General features: G+C 52.6%; 1 protein-coding gene across 2 annotated transcripts; it reads right to left on the reverse strand.

The window, feature by feature from the left end:
• Positions 1 to 514: 514 nt before the first annotated feature.
• Positions 515 to 13,431, reverse strand: LOC110086232 (uncharacterized). Of its 2 annotated transcripts, XM_072996574.2 has the most exons (11): positions 13,051 to 13,431; positions 9,922 to 10,074; positions 9,546 to 9,689; positions 6,219 to 6,362; positions 5,264 to 5,386; positions 3,271 to 3,417; positions 2,134 to 2,286; positions 1,473 to 1,622; positions 1,260 to 1,292; positions 972 to 1,037; positions 515 to 691 (listed from the first exon to the last, which is right to left on the reverse strand). In XM_072996574.2, the coding sequence occupies exons 1-11, from the start codon at positions 13,076 to 13,078 to the stop codon at positions 648 to 650; spliced, it is 1,185 nt and encodes a 394-aa protein (XP_072852675.2). In that variant the 5' UTR covers positions 13,079 to 13,431; the 3' UTR covers positions 515 to 647. The 2 variants fall into 2 exon arrangements, with proteins under 2 accessions (XP_072852675.2, XP_072852676.2); XM_072996575.2 differs by lacking the exon at positions 5,264 to 5,386 and having other exon boundaries at positions 13,051 to 13,430.
• Between the last annotated feature and the right edge of the window lie 4,237 nt (positions 13,432 to 17,668).

A 17,668-nucleotide genomic window follows, 5' to 3' on the forward strand; every position in this document is an offset into this window, starting at 1 on the left:
GCTAGCTTAATTGTCACAGCTGCCTCGTGGAATCTGAGGGGAATCCCTTAAAATCTTGACGGAGGAATAAGAATCGCCTTTGAAACATAGGCCATGAACCTAAATTCCCCGGGTGCGTTGGTTAAAGCAGGTAAGGTTTGTGATATGGATGCGCCCCTAGACCTCAGGAGATGCTGCGGAACTGCCTCTCAGATCTTGGACTGGGCTAAACCCTCCTTCCACACCCCCCCCCCGAGTGAAGAACAGCTTTGAATCTGCTCCTGCCAACCGGCCAGTGCCCTTGCATCAAGCAGCTCCTTGAGCCAGGAGGTCACAAAGAGGGCTGTGTGTTAGGTTCCACTCTGTGTTTTTCTTTGATAGATATGGGAACTTTCTCCTGAGTTAGGGTTAGGATTCGCTTGACGGTGCAAGTTTCACACCTGGTGCCCGGTTCATTTCACTCATACAGATTTCTCTGTGCAAGAGCAAATGGTGGCTCATCTTATTAATGTTGTTATCGTTAGAAAAACACATCAAGATTGAATGCCATTTATTCCCTTCCGTTTCCGCCTACAAGCAGCAGCCTTTTGAGCAACCCCATCCACGACTTCTTTCCAGGTCTCTGGTCGATGCCAGATAGATTTCATTCAGCCGACCCCTTCTGCAGCTCACTCCTCGGCTGAAGGCGCAGAGCTGTTCCTAGAGGTCACGTCTGCAAAGGACAGTGCACGTCATCAATGATCTCAGGGGCCTCGTGACTGAATGATTGTCTCATACACAATGACAGAGTCACTTGGAATTTAACTGGTTATCAAACAGGACCACAGAGTGGTGTTTTTTTTTTTTTTGCCCCCAGGAAGACCCAGCCTTTTGTTTGGAAGCCCTGAGCAGGGCTGCAAACGACGGGCCCTTTTGGAAGACACACCACCACATCCATGGGGTCGCCATCAGTTGGACGCTCCTTGGTGGCATGGACTAGCAAGCCTTTTTACCTGCAGCTTTCCTATGTTCCATCAGCTCCTCCGTTTCCTTCTGAACAGGCTCAGGAGATGGAGTCCCTACAGGAAATGCCATCAAGAAATGTTACCCCAAATTCTCTGGGGGAGGCCCCCAGTTCCTGATGGAGAAGAGGGAGGGAAGGAGGACCTGGGTCCTTTATACCCTGGAGATATTCCCTAAGTGGCCTTGGGCAGTCGAGAAGCAGATACTCATTTTATACCAGCCAGCCACCGAAGGTTGTCTCTCCCTACCTGAGATTCCAAACTCTTACTGCATCTCACCTGTAATCGGAAAGGGCTCCTTCATGGGGACACCTGCAAGGAAAACCTTATCAAGGATAGAACTTGAGTTCCCGTCTAACTCCAGACAGAGTCACCTTTTTTCAGGCTACAGGTGGGAGCCGTCCTCCACCACAGGAACCAGACACCTGAGCATCTGGTCCCCTCTCCCCAGGAAGGTGTGGCCCCTCCTCTCTTCCTGCCTCAAGACCGTACCTGCAACGGGCAGGCAGACCCAGCCGCAGCTCAGCCAGCAGCACTTCATGTGGGCCTGCGCACAGTCGTCGTCCTTCACGCAGAAGGTCAAGGAGAGGCACTCCACGGCCGTGCTCTCTGCCACCCTTAAGGGGCAGGATCCGGGGCGCACTGCAAGGAGGAAAGGAGAGGGAGGCTGTGACACAGAGCAAGGGGTGCCTCTCTGGAAACAGGAGAGCGGGTGCAAACCGAACAGCCAGTCAGGGCTGCCCCCTGAATCTCAATCCTGCCAGGAGACCTGTGGACACCCTTTCCATCCTCCAGACCAGCATTTAGATTTGCAAGGGGTCATTTGTTCTTTGGAAGTGGTGCCATCCCACCGGGGTCATCGGATATGTCTCTGCCCAGCCCAGCCGCCTGAGGGGAACGCAAATGGCTCTTTGCCACTGGTGTTTCTCCGCAACCGAGAAGGCACAGAGAGCCTCTACTCAGCCCCCGGGACCAGCAGCTGTGGATGGCTCTGCTCGCCGCTCCCTTGGGGACTGAGCTGCAGCCACCCCCCCCCCCAAATGACTCCTCTCATGGTGCCCTGGGAAGGGACGGTGCTGGAAGGAGGGAGGAAGGGAAGAAGATGGCCTCCCCCCTCCCCCCGGTTAAATCTCAGAAGTTGGGCCAGCCTTACCTGCCTCCGGTTCCCGGCAGATGGTGTTGCAGCCCACAGAGCAGCACTTTTGAGCATCCTCACAGTCGAAATCGTGGCTGCAGTTCTGCAAAGTCACGTCTGGGCAGGGCCCCATGGAGCCCCTCAGCTGCAAGGGACAGGCTCCTGGTTTCACTGCAAGGCAGAAGCACGGCGGCGGCAGAGACGGGGAGTCAAGCGGAGCAGCCCTTAGAGAGGTCAACCTCTCAAATCCCACAGGAAGCCTCCCTTCCCGCCCTTTGCCTCTTTTGCAGTTCCTCTTCCCTTCCTTCCTTCCTTCCTTCCTTCCTTTGATATAGCACAACAGCAATGCATCAACCTAGCATGGCACACATACTACCACCAAAGTATCTCATTTATATAGAATAGCGCTGTAATATATATATATATATATCTATATATATCTATATATAAAATAGTACATTAGACCTGAGGCCCCCAGATGCTCTTGGACTTTTGTAGTCCAAAGCTACAACTTGGGTCCATCTAGGAGTAGACAAAAATAAAGATGGGTGCTTCTCCATCATTTCTTTCAATGCCACAACTCACCAAATACATTGCTGGGTTGTCACCTCATATAACACACTGCCCACAACTCTACTTAGGTGCAAATGAACCATTTGCACAGCTATACAATGGCTAAGTAGGAGCCCTCTGAATCATGCCATGTACTGTACCAAAAAAGGAGCAAGACAACTCTAAAATTGGGCAGGATGGGTCGCTTTTAAGTCAAAACATGTGTGGACACTGTAATTTGATTTGAACCAGCGGGCACTAAAAGCGATCCAAATGGCGAGCTATATGTCCACCGGGATGTGTCCTAACAGTAGAGCTGAGGCATTCAGAAGAGACCGGCTGTTCTTCCGGCTTCATTTTCCCACGTAGAGAAACTGTTTCCATTTAAGTACTCTAATACTGATTCTGTTAATATTAAACCATGGTAATGATTAGCGATTAACTTGTTCGTTGGAGTCACATCAGGGCAAGAGAACGCCTTCTATTCCTGCACAAGTAACTTAGTGTCCCTTTAAGGGACAGGACTTTCTCGGTGCCAATGTTTCCATTCATTGTTCGGACCCGGAACGGAAGCGTCCCGTCTGCCAATTGGGGCCAACTTACCCAGGCTGGGCTCTCGGCAGGCCCTCGTGCACCCGACTGGGCAGCATTTCTTTGCTCCAGGGCATTCACTGTCGTTTTTGCACCAATCCTGGCACAAATCTGTGGTGTCCTGGGAAGCATCGGGACACACCCCGGGTCGCTCCGTTTCTGGTAGGGATGTACAAGAACACACACGGCTCATTGCAGTTTTCCTGTTTCTTCTCGTTATTAAAGTACCGCTGATGTTACGCTCACTCAAGGGGAGGCAAAGGGCTTTTCTGCTGGCTGCAGTTTCCTGCGTTTTTTTTTCCCATCCATGTCAACATACATTTTTCAGGTGTTCTCCCAATGACTTCAAAGGATCAGACCTGCTACATTTCAGACAGATGGGGAAAAGGGAACCTGGTTTATGGGCAAGTTGTGAGGATGATATATATTAAGGCTTGAACTTGCCGGTGGGCAGATCCAGTCCAGCACAAGCCACAGAGCCTGGCGGTCGCCTGGGAGAGACACGTGTTTTACGTGGCCCAAGGTTTCCTTAGTAGCAGGCCACTTGCCTCTGATATCTCTGGCAAAGAGGGCCAAGGGCCAGATGCATGCCCTTCAGTGGACCAGAGGACTTGAAGGAAGGAAAAGTGCCAGGCACTCCGTTTCAAGCACAGAGGCTGGGCTGCTTATAAACCAAGGATGGCTGAGAACCAGGGAGGTCCTTGTGCCCAGGAGGGAGAAGGGAGGGAAGGAATAAGTGAGGAAGTGGGTGGGCAGAAGCAGGAAAGAAGGAGGACGTGAAGGCGGTAGGGGCGGGGGGCGGGGGGAGGCAAAGCCTCTGCCTTCTTCTTCTTCTTCTTCTTTCAAGGAAAAAAACCCTGACTTTGTCACATTCCTCCTTCCTGGGGGGTCAGCAGGCCCGGCTGGCCCACCACTAGAACTGTTCATTTGCTTGCTCTCTCATCTGCCAGGCGAGATTTATGGAGTTGCCTTTAACTCTTATGCTGCTGCTGCTGCTGCCCTGGTTGGATCATCATCATCAACAGCAGCTGGGAGTCACAAAGCGATATGCTCTCTGGTTTTCTCTCCCAGCCAAAAACATACACAAACATTTAAGAAAACCAAACTATTCGTTCTCATATGTCTCATTTCTGCTCTTTCAATAAGTGAAATTACAGTTTACTAATGCTATGCATCAAGAAAAACTGTGCTTATTTTTAATTTTAAATTAAAATCTTCACTCAGTTATGGTGGTTTTTAATACACATTTTTGGTTTTCAAATTATGAATTGATTTTTTTTTTGTTAAAAAGGGAATGGGATGATGGAGAAGTGGGAACATGCAAGAAGATTTTATGATACGGCATTCAAGGGTGAGGAACAGCTGTTACGAAACTGAACGAAACTGTCCTTTGCCAGTGAGAATCATTAAGAGAAGGGCATAAAATGCAAAGGGTTCTTATCAAAATGGCCTTTGAAAGCCACTGGAAATGTCCCTTGTTAAACTCCAACTCCTCCTCTTGTTACCTTTGAAATGCTTCTTCGTTTCATCCCGTAATTATATGTAGCAACGATATTTGTAACTAATTACTCTTAAGCTCTGTAAAAGAGGGAGAGCAGAAATAGCAGACATTTCTGGAGATGGCAGGGGACCGGAGACAGATTTTGGCTGAGGGTGAAACTTAAGAAAGGGGGAAAAGCAGGAAAGGCCCCTGGAGTCCTGGAAAGGGGCAGGAAGGATGGGAGGACAGGTGGAAAGGTAGAGGTTGCAAGGGGCTACCTTGATGCTGGAAGCAAGAAGTAAGAAGTTGGAAGAGAAGGGCAATGAGAGGCAGCAGAGTAGAGAGCTTTGAAGTTAGAGCTTGTTGGGAGAACTGCCATGGCCACTGACTGGATGACACTGCCAGCCGCGGACCCCTCTGGCTAGCGGAGTGGAGGTCCAAACCGGGCTTAAGCAGACACCCACCTGGCAAGGCATCGAGGAGCTGGGGCAGGGTGGGGATGGGGGCAATGTGGTTGGCACTCACGTGGAGGGGCAGAGGTCAGGAACCCCCTGATCAGCCCCTCGAAGGGGGTGGTCACCGAGGCTGAGATGAACCTTGCTCCTTCAGGTCTTGGCTGGGGTGCAGCTGTGTTAGTGCTGAGGAGCCCTATGGGAAACCAGGGGCTTTCTTAGGTGAAGCATCACATCCTCCCTGTGGTGTGCACGGGCCTCCCCCTCCAACACTGTTAAACTGCAGCTGCTGTCAGAACCAGAGGGAAACTGTGTGCCCCTTGCCCACCCAGTGCTTTCCATGGCCTGCAAAGGACACCCAACCAACCAACCAACCAACCAGCCAGCCAACCAAACAGCAAAACAACCAACCCACCCAGCCCACAACTGAGACTACACATGCTTATATTAGACAATCTACAACCCCTTCTCGACCAGGCCACTTCCCTCTCCCAAGCCCTTGGTGGCTGGCCGGTATTCGCTTTTGGACCATTCCCACCCCACCCCAATTGCAAGCATCGACAGCCACATTGCAGGGCACCCAACATGGGGACAGAGGCGAGGAACAAAACCTAACCTATTCCAGCAACACCCATTACAGTCCCCAACAGTGCCACGCACCACATCGCCAGGGGGTGCGTGTTGGCTTGTTCCTCTGCTGATGGGACCTGTGTCATCCTTGGCCAGTGATCTCCTTGGCCTTCAGGAATGAGCCATGGTGATGACAGAGCTTCTGCCTTGGGGAGACATGGGGGGGGCAGCCGGCACCCAAAGCAAGGATGCCAGCCATGGGTTCCGGTGGGCTCTCCTCGGACAGGACCCCTCGCCCCTCCACAGTATGCCAGGTCTGACATACTGAACTTTCCCATAGGATCTTTTTACATGTCTTATTTTATATTTTGGGGGATGACTGTTTTGGTCTGGATCTCAGTATTTATGTCTTTGTGGGGCAGGGTGGATAGTTGTGTTTATAACAGAGAGACGGGTACCTGGGTGGGGCACTCTGCACTGGAAGCCACATTCGGTGGAGCTGCACTTCATGTTTCTCGGGCAGTTGGCATCATCCGTACAGAGATCGGGGCATGTCTTCGGGGGTGTTGTGGGTGCCACCTCAGTGCATGCCGGGGTCTCTCCTGGAAAAAGAGGAGGATTCAGAAGCACTGCCCATTTCACAGACCAGCAGCTCCCTGGTTTGCCTTAAATATGGGCATGTAGACTTTTAAAGAAGCATAAATGTGTGCCTTATTCGAGGATGCCCTTGGGCTCACTTTGGTGATATCACCTTGTGTGTGTGTGTGGACATGCCTGCCTCAGCTTGCACCAGACAAAGGCCTGGCTGTCTCCAGAGTTCAGATGCCCCTGGCATTTTTGAGGCAAAACAGCCGGTCCTTCCTGAATACTAACAATGTGTGAAATCACAGAAGAGGACTGGAAAACGGAGAATCCAGGAAGAAAACATGGCATCGTAGAACCGCTAAGGGAGTCACCTGCCAGATTATTAACAATATTTTTGTTAAGAAAGTGGCCAAGTGGTGCTACTGTGAAGAGCTTTGAAGCCGGGGTGGAGGAGGAGAACTGCGTTTCCCTTGGTTTGGTGAAGGACAGGATCTAGACGGGAAAATGACAGCAGACAGAAAAAAAATGAAGCCCCTAAGAAATGTTCAGGATGTGGAACATTGAATAGTGATGCGCTTGGCTTTCAAAAGGGCCTTTCAAAATGATGCTGAATGATTACTCTTTGCCCCACTGATTCTATCTGAGCTGGGACTGGTGGTGGTTGTGATGGATCCCGTAATACGAGGGACATCGCCTGCGTGCAAAACTCAGGTCTTCGCATGGGGCGTACAATCTGTTCAGAGGCAACAGGGGAGAAGGCAGGAGGGAGGGGCGCCTGGCCACCTTTTCCTTCCTCCACTCGGGTGCTTAGAGGTTTGCCAGGCGCACACACGGATGCACAGAAGCCCCCCCCCGTCAGCTTTTCCCCAGGGGCTCCTTCTGGTCTGTGAAACAGGCAGGCGACCCCTTCGTTCCACGGTCGAACCATAAGTGATTCAGAGGGCCTCCTCTAGGCGCCGCTGCCTCCTGACTTTGGGACAGGGAGTTGGACTCCAGCACGGCCCTCTTCCCCTCTGGGGTTGCCACGGAGGGCTTCCTCCCTTGCCTTTTCAGAAGGGGTCCCACTGCCACCCCCACCCCTCTGCTCCGGAGGCGCCTCCTCCCATCTCTGGCAAACAGCCTCTCCGAGACAGGCCCTCCTCATCAGCGGGCGGGCAGGTTTAGAAAGGCTGGCCGGCCGGCAGGTTCTGCGTCACCTTTGCCCTCTCGCTGCTGCGGTTGAGCTGACCTTCCCAAGGCCGCCCTTGCCAGCCCGTTCCTAAAGTCCAGCTGTTGGGACCAGGTTTTGCAAGGCATCCCTCCAAGGGGGAGGACCCGGTTTCAATGGCATTCATGCCGATGTTCCAGGGGGCCTTTGACAACCGATTCCGTGTTTCTGAGGCACTGACTCTGGCCTGTCCCTGGGACCAAAGGCAGGCAGGTCCCTGCCTGACAACAGCCATGTCCCCCCCCCCCGCTTTATTCCTTGGGAGAGGGGCAGAGTTGCGCCTTGGGCTGTGCCTTTTGAAGGGCAGGAGCTGTAAGGAGGGAGCAAATGCTTAAGAAGAGGAGGAGGAGGAGGAAGAAGTGCTTTGTAAAGAAGACTCCATGGGCCTTAGTGAGAAGCTGCTCTGCCCATGAGTAACTGCTTCGCTGAGATGCAAAAAAATTCTCACCAATGAGCATCTATTCCTCAGGGACCAATCAACTGCTGCAAACTTTTATTCTTTTTTTAAAAGAACTGTATAAAAAACTTGAACCCTGTCGATCTTGGGGTCACCCACCCTGCTGGGCACCCAAGGGCGCCCTTATTTTACCTGAATAAACCTGTCGCCCTTTCCTCCAAGAAACTGTCCGCTTGTTATTATTGCTTGAGACTTGGCTTAATAGCATTAGCTAAGACACCGAGCTCCAGGAGTAACAGAGCCTTTTTTTTCTGCTTGGAGGAAGCCGCCTTGTTTTCCTAATTATCTGAATGTTGCTGGAGGGGAGAGGGATGCCCTGAAAGTAGCTTTCCAAACCCTGGGCGGAACTGATACGAAAAATGCCTTGACTTCTGCTGGGTTAGAGCCAGCAGCGAGAATGAGCTCCAAGCCATTTTTGCTGAGATCGCAGCAGGGATAATAAAGGCTACCAGAGCATTTAATTAAACAAATAAAGCAACCGTGACCGGCAGAGGGAAGGAGGGATCTGCATGTTGAAGCAGCAACAAGGTCACATTCTGCTGGGTTGCTGGGCCAGCCTAATGGAGGGAGGCTCTCCCTGTTTCTCTCTCTCCCTCCCTCCCACACACTTCTGATCCGCCTCTTCCTCCACTCATTTATTACTGAGCTGCTACCTGACAAGGCAGAAATACCACAGGTACAGCTTTGCCCATCCCTGCGCCTTCTGTCGTAAAGAGCTGCATCTGTTGCTGCTGGTCAGGGTGCATCGGCTGCCCAGTCCAGAGAGCAGATAAGAATGACTCTGAGAGGGACTGAAAGGTCTGTGAGCATCTATCGTCTCTTCTCCCTGACATGTCTGGCTGGGCTCCTTTGCGCGAGCTGTTCATGTTTGTGTCTGAGCCTTGAAGCAACCTGGCATAGCGCGTGAATGGCCGGAAAATCCCTGGGCAGCCAAACTTCTTGTCCCACCCTGGATTAGTCTGAGAGTTATGCTAATCAGGCAGAGAGTGCCTACTTTGCAACAAACACATGCACACACATGCATGCACACACAATGCCCGTTGTCCGCCTAGGCACTAGCCTGCTTACAGGTAGGAGCAGGGCTCCCTGGAAGGGAGTCAGGCATCATGATAAGAACCTAAGAAAAGCCCTGTGCTGGATCAGGCCAAGGGCCCCTCTCGTCCAGCTTCCTGGATCTCACCGTGGCCCCATCTAATGCCGCTAGGAGCACAGGAGAGACCATGAGAGACCTGTCTCCTGATACCCCTCTTCCCCTGCATCTGACCATTGGAGGTCCCTTCCTTTGAAGCCTGGAAACTGTACATCCCCATCATGGCTTGTCACCTGCAATGGACTTTTCTTCCGGGAATCCCCCTTTCAAGGCATCTAGATGCCAGATGCCATCACCACATCCTGTGGCAAAGAGTTCCACAGAGTAACAACATGCTGGGTAAAGAAAGAGGCACCCTCCAGAATCTTGCGACCTCTTGCTTTCTCTCTCCTGCTCTCCCTCCCTCTCCCTCAGGGCCCACAGAGGAACCCCGGGGTGGCTCTTACCTGTCCTGGGGTTCATGCATCCAAGTCCACAGCCGTCAAAGCAGCACTTCATGCCTGGGGGGCAGCTCCGGTCGTCCTCACACTGGTTGGCGCAGGGATAGCTGGCAGGCTGCACCCTCTTCCTCGGGCAAACTCCGGGCCTGGCTGGGGGGGGGGCAAGAGGTTGCCAGAAGCCGGTCTGCCAAGGCAAGGCTTCCTCCCCCGACTGACCAACCGCTTCCTTTTCGGCCGCCACCCTCCACCTTTGCCGTCCACTCTCGGGTCCAGCAATTCCATCCCTCTTTTCGTCTGCCCGGCAGGGGTCTGTCAGGTCTTCTGTCAGGAAAAGCGCCCCCCCGGCCGGCCGGCCTTTGCCGACCCCCAGAAACCCCCTTACCTGGCTCAGCAGCCACGCAGCGGACACGGCAGTCCTCTTGGCAGCACCTCTCCCCCGGGCCACACCAGGTGTCGTCCAGGCAGCTCACCCGGCAGGCCTCCTCCTCCTCCTCCTCCGCGGCCGAACAGTCTTTGGGGCAGTAGCCCAGGCCCACTGACGCATGGGAGGGAAGAAAGGATGGGGCAGAGTCAGGGAACTCCTTCCCTCAAGGAAAGGCTCACCAAGAAGTGTCCCCGGAGAAGGACAAAGCCCTGCAGGAAGGTGCCCGGAGAGACTCTGCTGCCTCAGCTGGGAGCCAGGGCGAGAGGGGTGGGTGGGGGTCTGTGGTCCAGCAGGAGGACCCCCCCCCCCAGTCAGAGGGAGTGGGTCCTCTCTGGCTCCCTCGTGGAGGGATCCCGCCATGGGGCATTTGGGCAATATATGTCCCAGCAGGGCTCAAGAGAGCATCTTCTGCCCCCCAACCCACCCCATGACCTGCCCTCTTGCCCTTTGCCTCACTCATTAACTCCATGGCCAGAAGTTTGTCCTGGTCTGCTCAGCGTGTTAAAGCCTTTCTCTTGGTCCCACCCCCTTCACAGCTACATTTAACGGGGACATTGTACAAGGCTTTCTCTGTGGCTGCTCCTAGACTCTGGAACTCCCTCCCACAGGAGGCCAGGCTGGCCCCACCTTTGTGGCCCTTCTGCAATCAGGCAAAGACCTCGCTGTCCAGGCAAGCTCTCATTCAATGAACGGCTGCCTATGTGCGGTTTTTTCCCTAAAAAACTTTTGTTTTGAATGTGTTTTGGTGTAACCAACCAACCAACCAACCAACCAACCAACCAACCAACCAACCAACCAACCAACCAACCAACCAACCGACCAACCAACCAACCAAACAGACAAACAGACAAACAGACAAACAAATAAACACAAGCTGGAGGAGGACAGGATGACAATCATCCTCTTGACTTTGTGCTGAGCAGAAGCAGCAGAGGAAGAATGAAGCCAAACAGAGTGGCTGGCAATAGCTGAAAAGCAGTTGCTAGAGAGGAACATTGGAGCCTCTTTCCTGCACAGAGGATGCATGCCATGTGCCAACCACACCCGCAATACTAGCTGGTCCAGTTGCCTGCCAGCGTTCCACGGGAGCATTTCTCCTGTTACGGTCAGAGTATTTGTCTACATTCAGAAGGAGCCAGTATTTGGTGAGTAGGGTGGTCAAGAGCAGAAGACCGGTTTTCATTCCATCTGGCAGGACACCGGACGTGATCAGAATGACCCAAAGCCCAGGCCAGAGTGTCCTTTGGCATATAACACTCCTCCCCACCAATACGGTTTTGCCTGGACATGGTGGGTAGGCTCTCTGAGGAAAGAGCGCCCTGGGTCTCCTCAAGAGTGAAGCTACTCTCCCACAAAGGCTAGCCTGACTTTATCCCTTGTCGTTCCTGCTGGTTCCCACTCTGGTTTGGAACATTTTGCATTCAGGTCCAAAGAGGAATGCTCAGGGCTCCTTGTGGCAGACATTTATCCCACTGTTTTATGCATGGCAATGGGCCGATTGATTTCCTCCTTTTTTCCAGTGGCCGCACATCGTAATCACCAGAGTGGGGCAGTTTCTCCTGTTAGACCACAGGTCATCCGCATCTTTCGGAGTCTCTGTCAGTGGCTTCTACTTTTTTGGTGCAGGTCAGCTTAGTCCAGTCCAGGCACAGGCAGTCAGAGGGAATGGACTAAGATGGAGCCTTGAAGCTGTCAAAGCTGTGAAAGCTCCTCCTGGCATCACAATGCAGCTTAATAAACGAGCCAAGATATCCGCAAATTGAATGCTTCCCCTGCTTCTCCTGGGGAGAGGCAAGGAGAGTGAATTTTTTTTTTAACTCTGCTAGGTCATTGCTGTTGTGTGAATCACTTAGATTAAATTTATTTATTTTTCTTTTCCTTTATGTGTAGTGCCAATCAGAACCACCTAGAGTGGTCTTTTAGACCAGATGCGCGGGGTATAAATAAAATAAATAAATAAACCACAGCTGCAGGCAGTTTCGCAATTGGTATTTCACACAAAGACAAAGAAAAACATGTTTTATTTAATCTAAGTGATTCGGTATATCAGTGATGGTCTTGCACAGGCAAAAATAATAATTTCACTCCCACTGCCTCTCTGAAGAGGAGATGGGGAACTGTTCGATGGATGGTGGAAGGAGCTGGAATTTCTCTGGAGCGCGATGTGCCATTTGGACTCAACAGACCCTATTTAGACCACAGCAGCCTACTCCTGGGAGGTCCAGAGACCTAAATTGCTGAGCTATTGAGGAAAGTTCACACTGAGATAAAGGGAGGAAGAAAGAGGTTGCTTTTGCCAGTCCCGGCAAGGACAGGATGATTGAGTAAATGGTCACGGTAAAATAATCAGTATGTACTCTTTGTTGATTATTTAGCTGACATAAGGAATTTAGGGAAGTTTTGAGAAATTATAAGAGGAAAGTACAAATAAGGGAGGTGCCCTTATTGTACTGACAAGAAGATGGAGCGATTAAGCTCAGCTAATCCTGTGGAAACCGTATGGGTCAGTAAGAATGACCGTAAGAAGGTTGAGGAAAGGGGAACATGCACCGAATAAGGGGGGAAAATAAATAGGAGTCTGGGGTCTGGCTAATAAGGGGAACAGGGGATGCAAACAGGGACTTCACATGATCGGTTTAGATGCACCGGATGGGTTGTACACTTTAGAGTACCTGACCAATGGGGAAACAAAGGGGGGGGATCCCGTGGTCAGGAAGAGGGAATAAATATCGAGCTATCTGTGTTGGTCGGTGTGCCTACCCAGTTAGGACCCCCGCTTTTGCAGAAGTGCTTTTAATAATGGAGAGCCGCTTGAATTCGTGGCTGCCTGGTTCCTGTATTAGGTAGCAAGGGTGTGAGCATTTCTCACAACCCTAAAAGGTTTTCATGCTTTTCATTGTGTTTTGGTTTTATCGTCCATGTAGAAACAGACTGATGCTCTGGTTACCTCCTTCCCAGGAGGATTGTGGAAAGGGAGACACCCTTGGTTTCCCAACCTGTGAGACTTTGACCTTCCCAAGAGCATGGCCTGGGCTTTTCCCTCACCTTTTGCATTCCCCCCACCCCCAATCAGAGAGTGCCACCCACCCATTGCAGGCTGCACGCAGATCCTCATCCTCCCCAGAGTGCAGCATTTCTCACTGCCAGGACAGGTGGCGTCCTCGACGCAGTAGACCTGGGAGGGCTGCAGGTCTCGGTCCCTTCCCGGCGGACACTGGCCGGCCTTTTCCGGAGAAGACGCAGGTGCAAGAAGCGGAGGGCTTCTCGTCGGGAGGGCAGCTGTGAAGAGATGACCAGAGAGAGCAAGAAAGGGTAGCAAGGGGGGGGGATAGGGTGTGTGTCAAGCCTTTGGAAGATGACAACACCCTCAGGCTCCCAGGCCACCCCCCCCGGGAGGAGTCCCACACCCCACGCTGCAGCCCTTTGCCAGAGAGAAGCAGGCTATGTCATTTGTCCACAAAGTTGAGGAATCCCATGAGACCCCCAGGCTTTCTCCTCTCCAGTGACCAGATGCAGTTCAGGGTTGCTGTCTGAGAGCATCTTAGTCCCTTTCTCAGAACAGGTCACACCCAAATGTTTGGCCTAAGAAGATCTTGGCAAGCAGAGGCTCATCTACCAGCTTCATCCCTGCCGGTCTGGCAGCTTTTTCTGGGTCTCTCTCTGGGTCTCCTGCTGCAAACACCATTGCCAGGAAGGACATGCCTCTCAGCAAGGGCAGGGCATGCTCAAAATGCTGAGGGATGCTGCTGATCCCTTATGGTAGCAGAGAGCAAAGCTCCATTTGCCTTCAGAGGGTATGGGAGTTCCCCACCTGTTCTCTCTTGTGCACACTCTGTTTCTCATTTATATTATATTATTTTTATTTTAAATATCTGTAGCCTTCCCTATGTGGAAGATAGGAAAGCCTGGCGTGCTCTGGTCCATGGGGTCATGAAGAGTCGGGCACGACTAAACGACTAAACAACAACAACAGCCTTCCCTATATTCTAGGATCTCAGGGCAGGTTACAAAGCTATAAAAACAATGTTAAAACATAAAATATTTAAAACAATTAAAAATCAAACAGGAAAATATCAAACATTAAAAGCCTGGCACAAAAACCTGTGGAGGCCACAATCTTCAACCCACAAATAAGTATGTCTTGACCTGACACCCAAATCATGCTAATCTTGGTGCCAATCAAACTTCCAAAGGGAGGGCATTTCACAGTTGGAGGGGCTTCAGCAGACAAAGCCTTCCTCCATGTCTCCCCAAGATGGACTGTTCTCGGTGGTGGGGCACAGAAGAAGGCAGCCCCACAGATCTTAGTGATCAGGCAGGCTTGCACGGGGAGAGGCGGACCTTCAGATGTCCAGGTCCCAAGCGGTTTAGGGCTTCATAAATCATCAGTCCATGCCTTGAACTCAGACCAGAAGAGTGATGGAAACCAGTGCCAAACCCTTCAGGACTGGTGCCATGTGGGCTCTGATTAGGATGCTCCTATTAGCAGTCCAGCTGCTTCATGCTCCAGCTGCTCCAGCATCAGTGACATCTTCAAGGGCAGTCCCTGCATTGAAGCAGTCTAACCCAGAGGTTCCAACAGAATAGACTGCTGTGGCTAGGTTATCCCTGTCCAGAAACGGCCATAGCTGGTGGACAAATCAAAGCTGGTCCCAGGCGCTCGGAGCCACTGAGCTCATGTGAGCCTCTAATGACAAAGATGAATCTAGGGGTACCCCCACCCCCAAGGGATGCATCTGCTCCTCCAGAGGGATTGCAACTCCCCCCAGAAAAGATCTCCTACCCGACTCCCAGACCGGGGAACCACCACACCACCGAGCCTGTGTCTTGTCAGGATTCTGCTTCAGTTTATTGGCCCTCATCGGGTCCATTACAGCCTCCAGGCATTGGCCCAAGGCCTGCACAGCCTCAACCAGCCCCAAGAATAACAGGAGGTAGAGCTGAGTGTTGCCAGCAGCTTGATGGCACCCAACCCCCCAAACTCCAAAGGACCTCCCCCCCCGGGGGGGGGCTTCACATAGATATTAACCAGCGCAGGAGACTGAGTGGAACCCGGAGGCAGCCCACAGTTTAATCGCTGTGGAGCAGAGCACACGTCACTCAATGACATTACTTGGAACTGGTTCCAAGGACAGGAATGGGGCCACTGGAATGCAGCCCCCCCCCGGTTCCCATTCCCATTCCAGAGAGATTGTCCAAGAGAATGCCGTGAGCAAGAGCACTAAAAGCCACTGGGAGGTCCAAAAGAATCAAGAGGGCGGCACTCCCCCCCCCCTGTCTTTAGTCAAGTAAGCCAGGGCAACTAAGGTTGTTTTGGTCCCAAACTCTGGCCTGAAACCAGGCTGAAACGGGTCCAGAGACTCAGTTTCTTCCAGGAGCCTCAGAACCCGCTCAGCCACCACCTGTCCCAGCACTTTGCTCAGAGAGGGGCAAGATGTTGGGTCCAGAGAGGTCCTCTCTCACTGCAGAAGGCTCCCTCCCCTGCCGTCACGAGGCACGGGCCACCCCCTGGGCCCACCCAGTCAATCTAACCCTCTACGATGAGCGAGGGTCACAAGGACACATGGGGTGGGATGGACTGGATCCAGCCTCTTGTCCACATCTGCAGGGCACAACAACTGAAGATGATTTTCCCCCTTCCCCTGAAAACCCACCTGACTGGACAGTGCTCTGGACAGATCCTTGGAAACTGTGTCATTCTCCACCCCCATGGATGCACACACATCCATCCATCCATGCCCCTCTGCTCCATTTGAACTCCTCCTGGCAGGAGAACCATGTGTCGTTCCCCCCCCCCCCCGTGCCCACTAGCCAGCCCTCTAGCTTGCCTGCTGAGAGGAAGAGCCCCAGAAGAAGAGCCTGGCGTGGCTTCATGGCGCTCCGTGGAACCTGCCCAGGTGCCCCCGGTTTAGGCTCCCTTGGCTTATATACGGTTGCCTCCCTGGCCAAGCCCAACGAGAGAGGGGCGGAACGGCCTCTCCTCCGACTTCCTGAGAAAAGGTCTGAGGTCATCAAGCAGAGTCTCTCCCCCCCCCCGACTGGGTGGCAGGCCTCCCTCCCCCAAATCGGGTTGAACAAGCCACCCTTTGTCACTGGGCACTTTTGTCTTGATATCGCCAGAGCTGTCAGGTCATCACAGGGCGGAAGGGAACGGAGAGCAGTGCCACGGAGGAGGAGGAGGCCGGTCCACTGGCCCGATTCATGATGGATGGATTCTTTCTTGCAGAGCCTGTACTTCCTCTGCTTCTGGGAGAAGGCGGACGCCCAACGGGGAGACCAGGAAGAGCCCAGAGCGAGACCCGAGCAGGCTGTCCCTGAGGAAGAGGGGCTTCCGAGCCCGGCTGTTGCTGCCAAGGCCAGGTGTGGGAGCAGGTCCTCCTCCTGGAGGCCAGGTGGAACAGGAGGCCTGCTGCAACCTGGGCAGGGAGGTCTGGGTTCAAGGCAAGGTTATGGGGACCTAAAGGGTTGCTGCACCTCACTTAGATGTGTTCCTGATTAAGCACCTTCTGTTTCTTTTGGACTCCTGAAACAGACACAGACAGGCAGGCAGGCAGGCAGGCAGGCACACACACACACACACACACACACACACACACACACACACGTTTGGTTGTGCTTTACCCTCAGTATGAAGTACAACCTCAACAAGGAAAAGTCTAGCATTAAGAGAGCATCCGTTGGGCTTCTTTCTGGATTGCTTTCAACATGTGGCCTGGATCCGTTGGCAGCAATAGATGGAAAGATAATTAGATGGATCTAGTACTGTATTTCTCTACCTTCCTGGCTGTCTAAGGAACTGTGTTTCCACAAAGATGTATACTCCTAGGATCTACTTCCTTCTTCTCCAAGGGACTGTTATTCTTTCTTTGTCCTAAAAAAAATGCGCCCGCAGGATGTCTTCATAATGACCGCATGTGGGAACAGCGTTCGTTTTCTTTGACTAAGCCTGGCTGTGCCAAAGGGCTGCATTCTGCTAGGATAAATGCTCAGTAATTTCCTCTGCCTCTGAGCTGCAAGGCGTGATTAAAGTCCTGGAGAGGCATTATTTCACAAGCTCATTTTGTTGGATTTGCTTTTTAATGATCTCTCATGATTTTTTTATTCCTGCAACTTTTTTTTCTCATTTTGGAAGGAGTGTGTCTGAGTCGGAGGGGACAACCTCAGGTGCGCTGGCCTAATCGGTCCAGGGAGTCATCCTGATTTGGCCTGTGAAGGGATGAAGGGCACCTGGCCCACTCCTCAAACCCTCCCAGCTCCTGGAAAAGCCGCCTCATGGGCACAGCCCTGCTTCCCCACTGAGGAAGGAGCCAAGCGAGGAGGCAAGGTCTCCTGCCCTTCCCAGTTGGAGACCAGAGAAGGGCCAGGAGAGACCACTTCGACCGGAGACAGCACAGGCCCCACCGTGCCTTGCAGCCCCTGCTCCTCTTGTGCTTCCAGTTTGCTTTCAAGGCACTGCCTCGGGGACGGAAGGCCTGCCCATCGCGGATGCACAGCATATTAAACTCACGTCCCAACCTTCCTCTGAAACCGAGGCTCTTGTGGCTGGACACGGACCTCTCTCAAAGGAGAGGAAGGATCCTTTCGGCTGCCTTAGCCTCTAGGGAACGTGTCCTGTCGAACCGCCTCTGTCATCAGAAACCTGGCTGGAATTCAGTAGCCCACATGCCACTTCCGGAGGTCAAGGTCTTCCTCTCCTTAGAGAAAC

Source organism: Pogona vitticeps, chromosome 4 (genome assembly GCF_051106095.1).
Source record: "Pogona vitticeps strain Pit_001003342236 chromosome 4, PviZW2.1, whole genome shotgun sequence".
In the NCBI taxonomy this organism is placed as follows: Eukaryota; Metazoa; Chordata; class Lepidosauria; order Squamata; family Agamidae; genus Pogona; species Pogona vitticeps.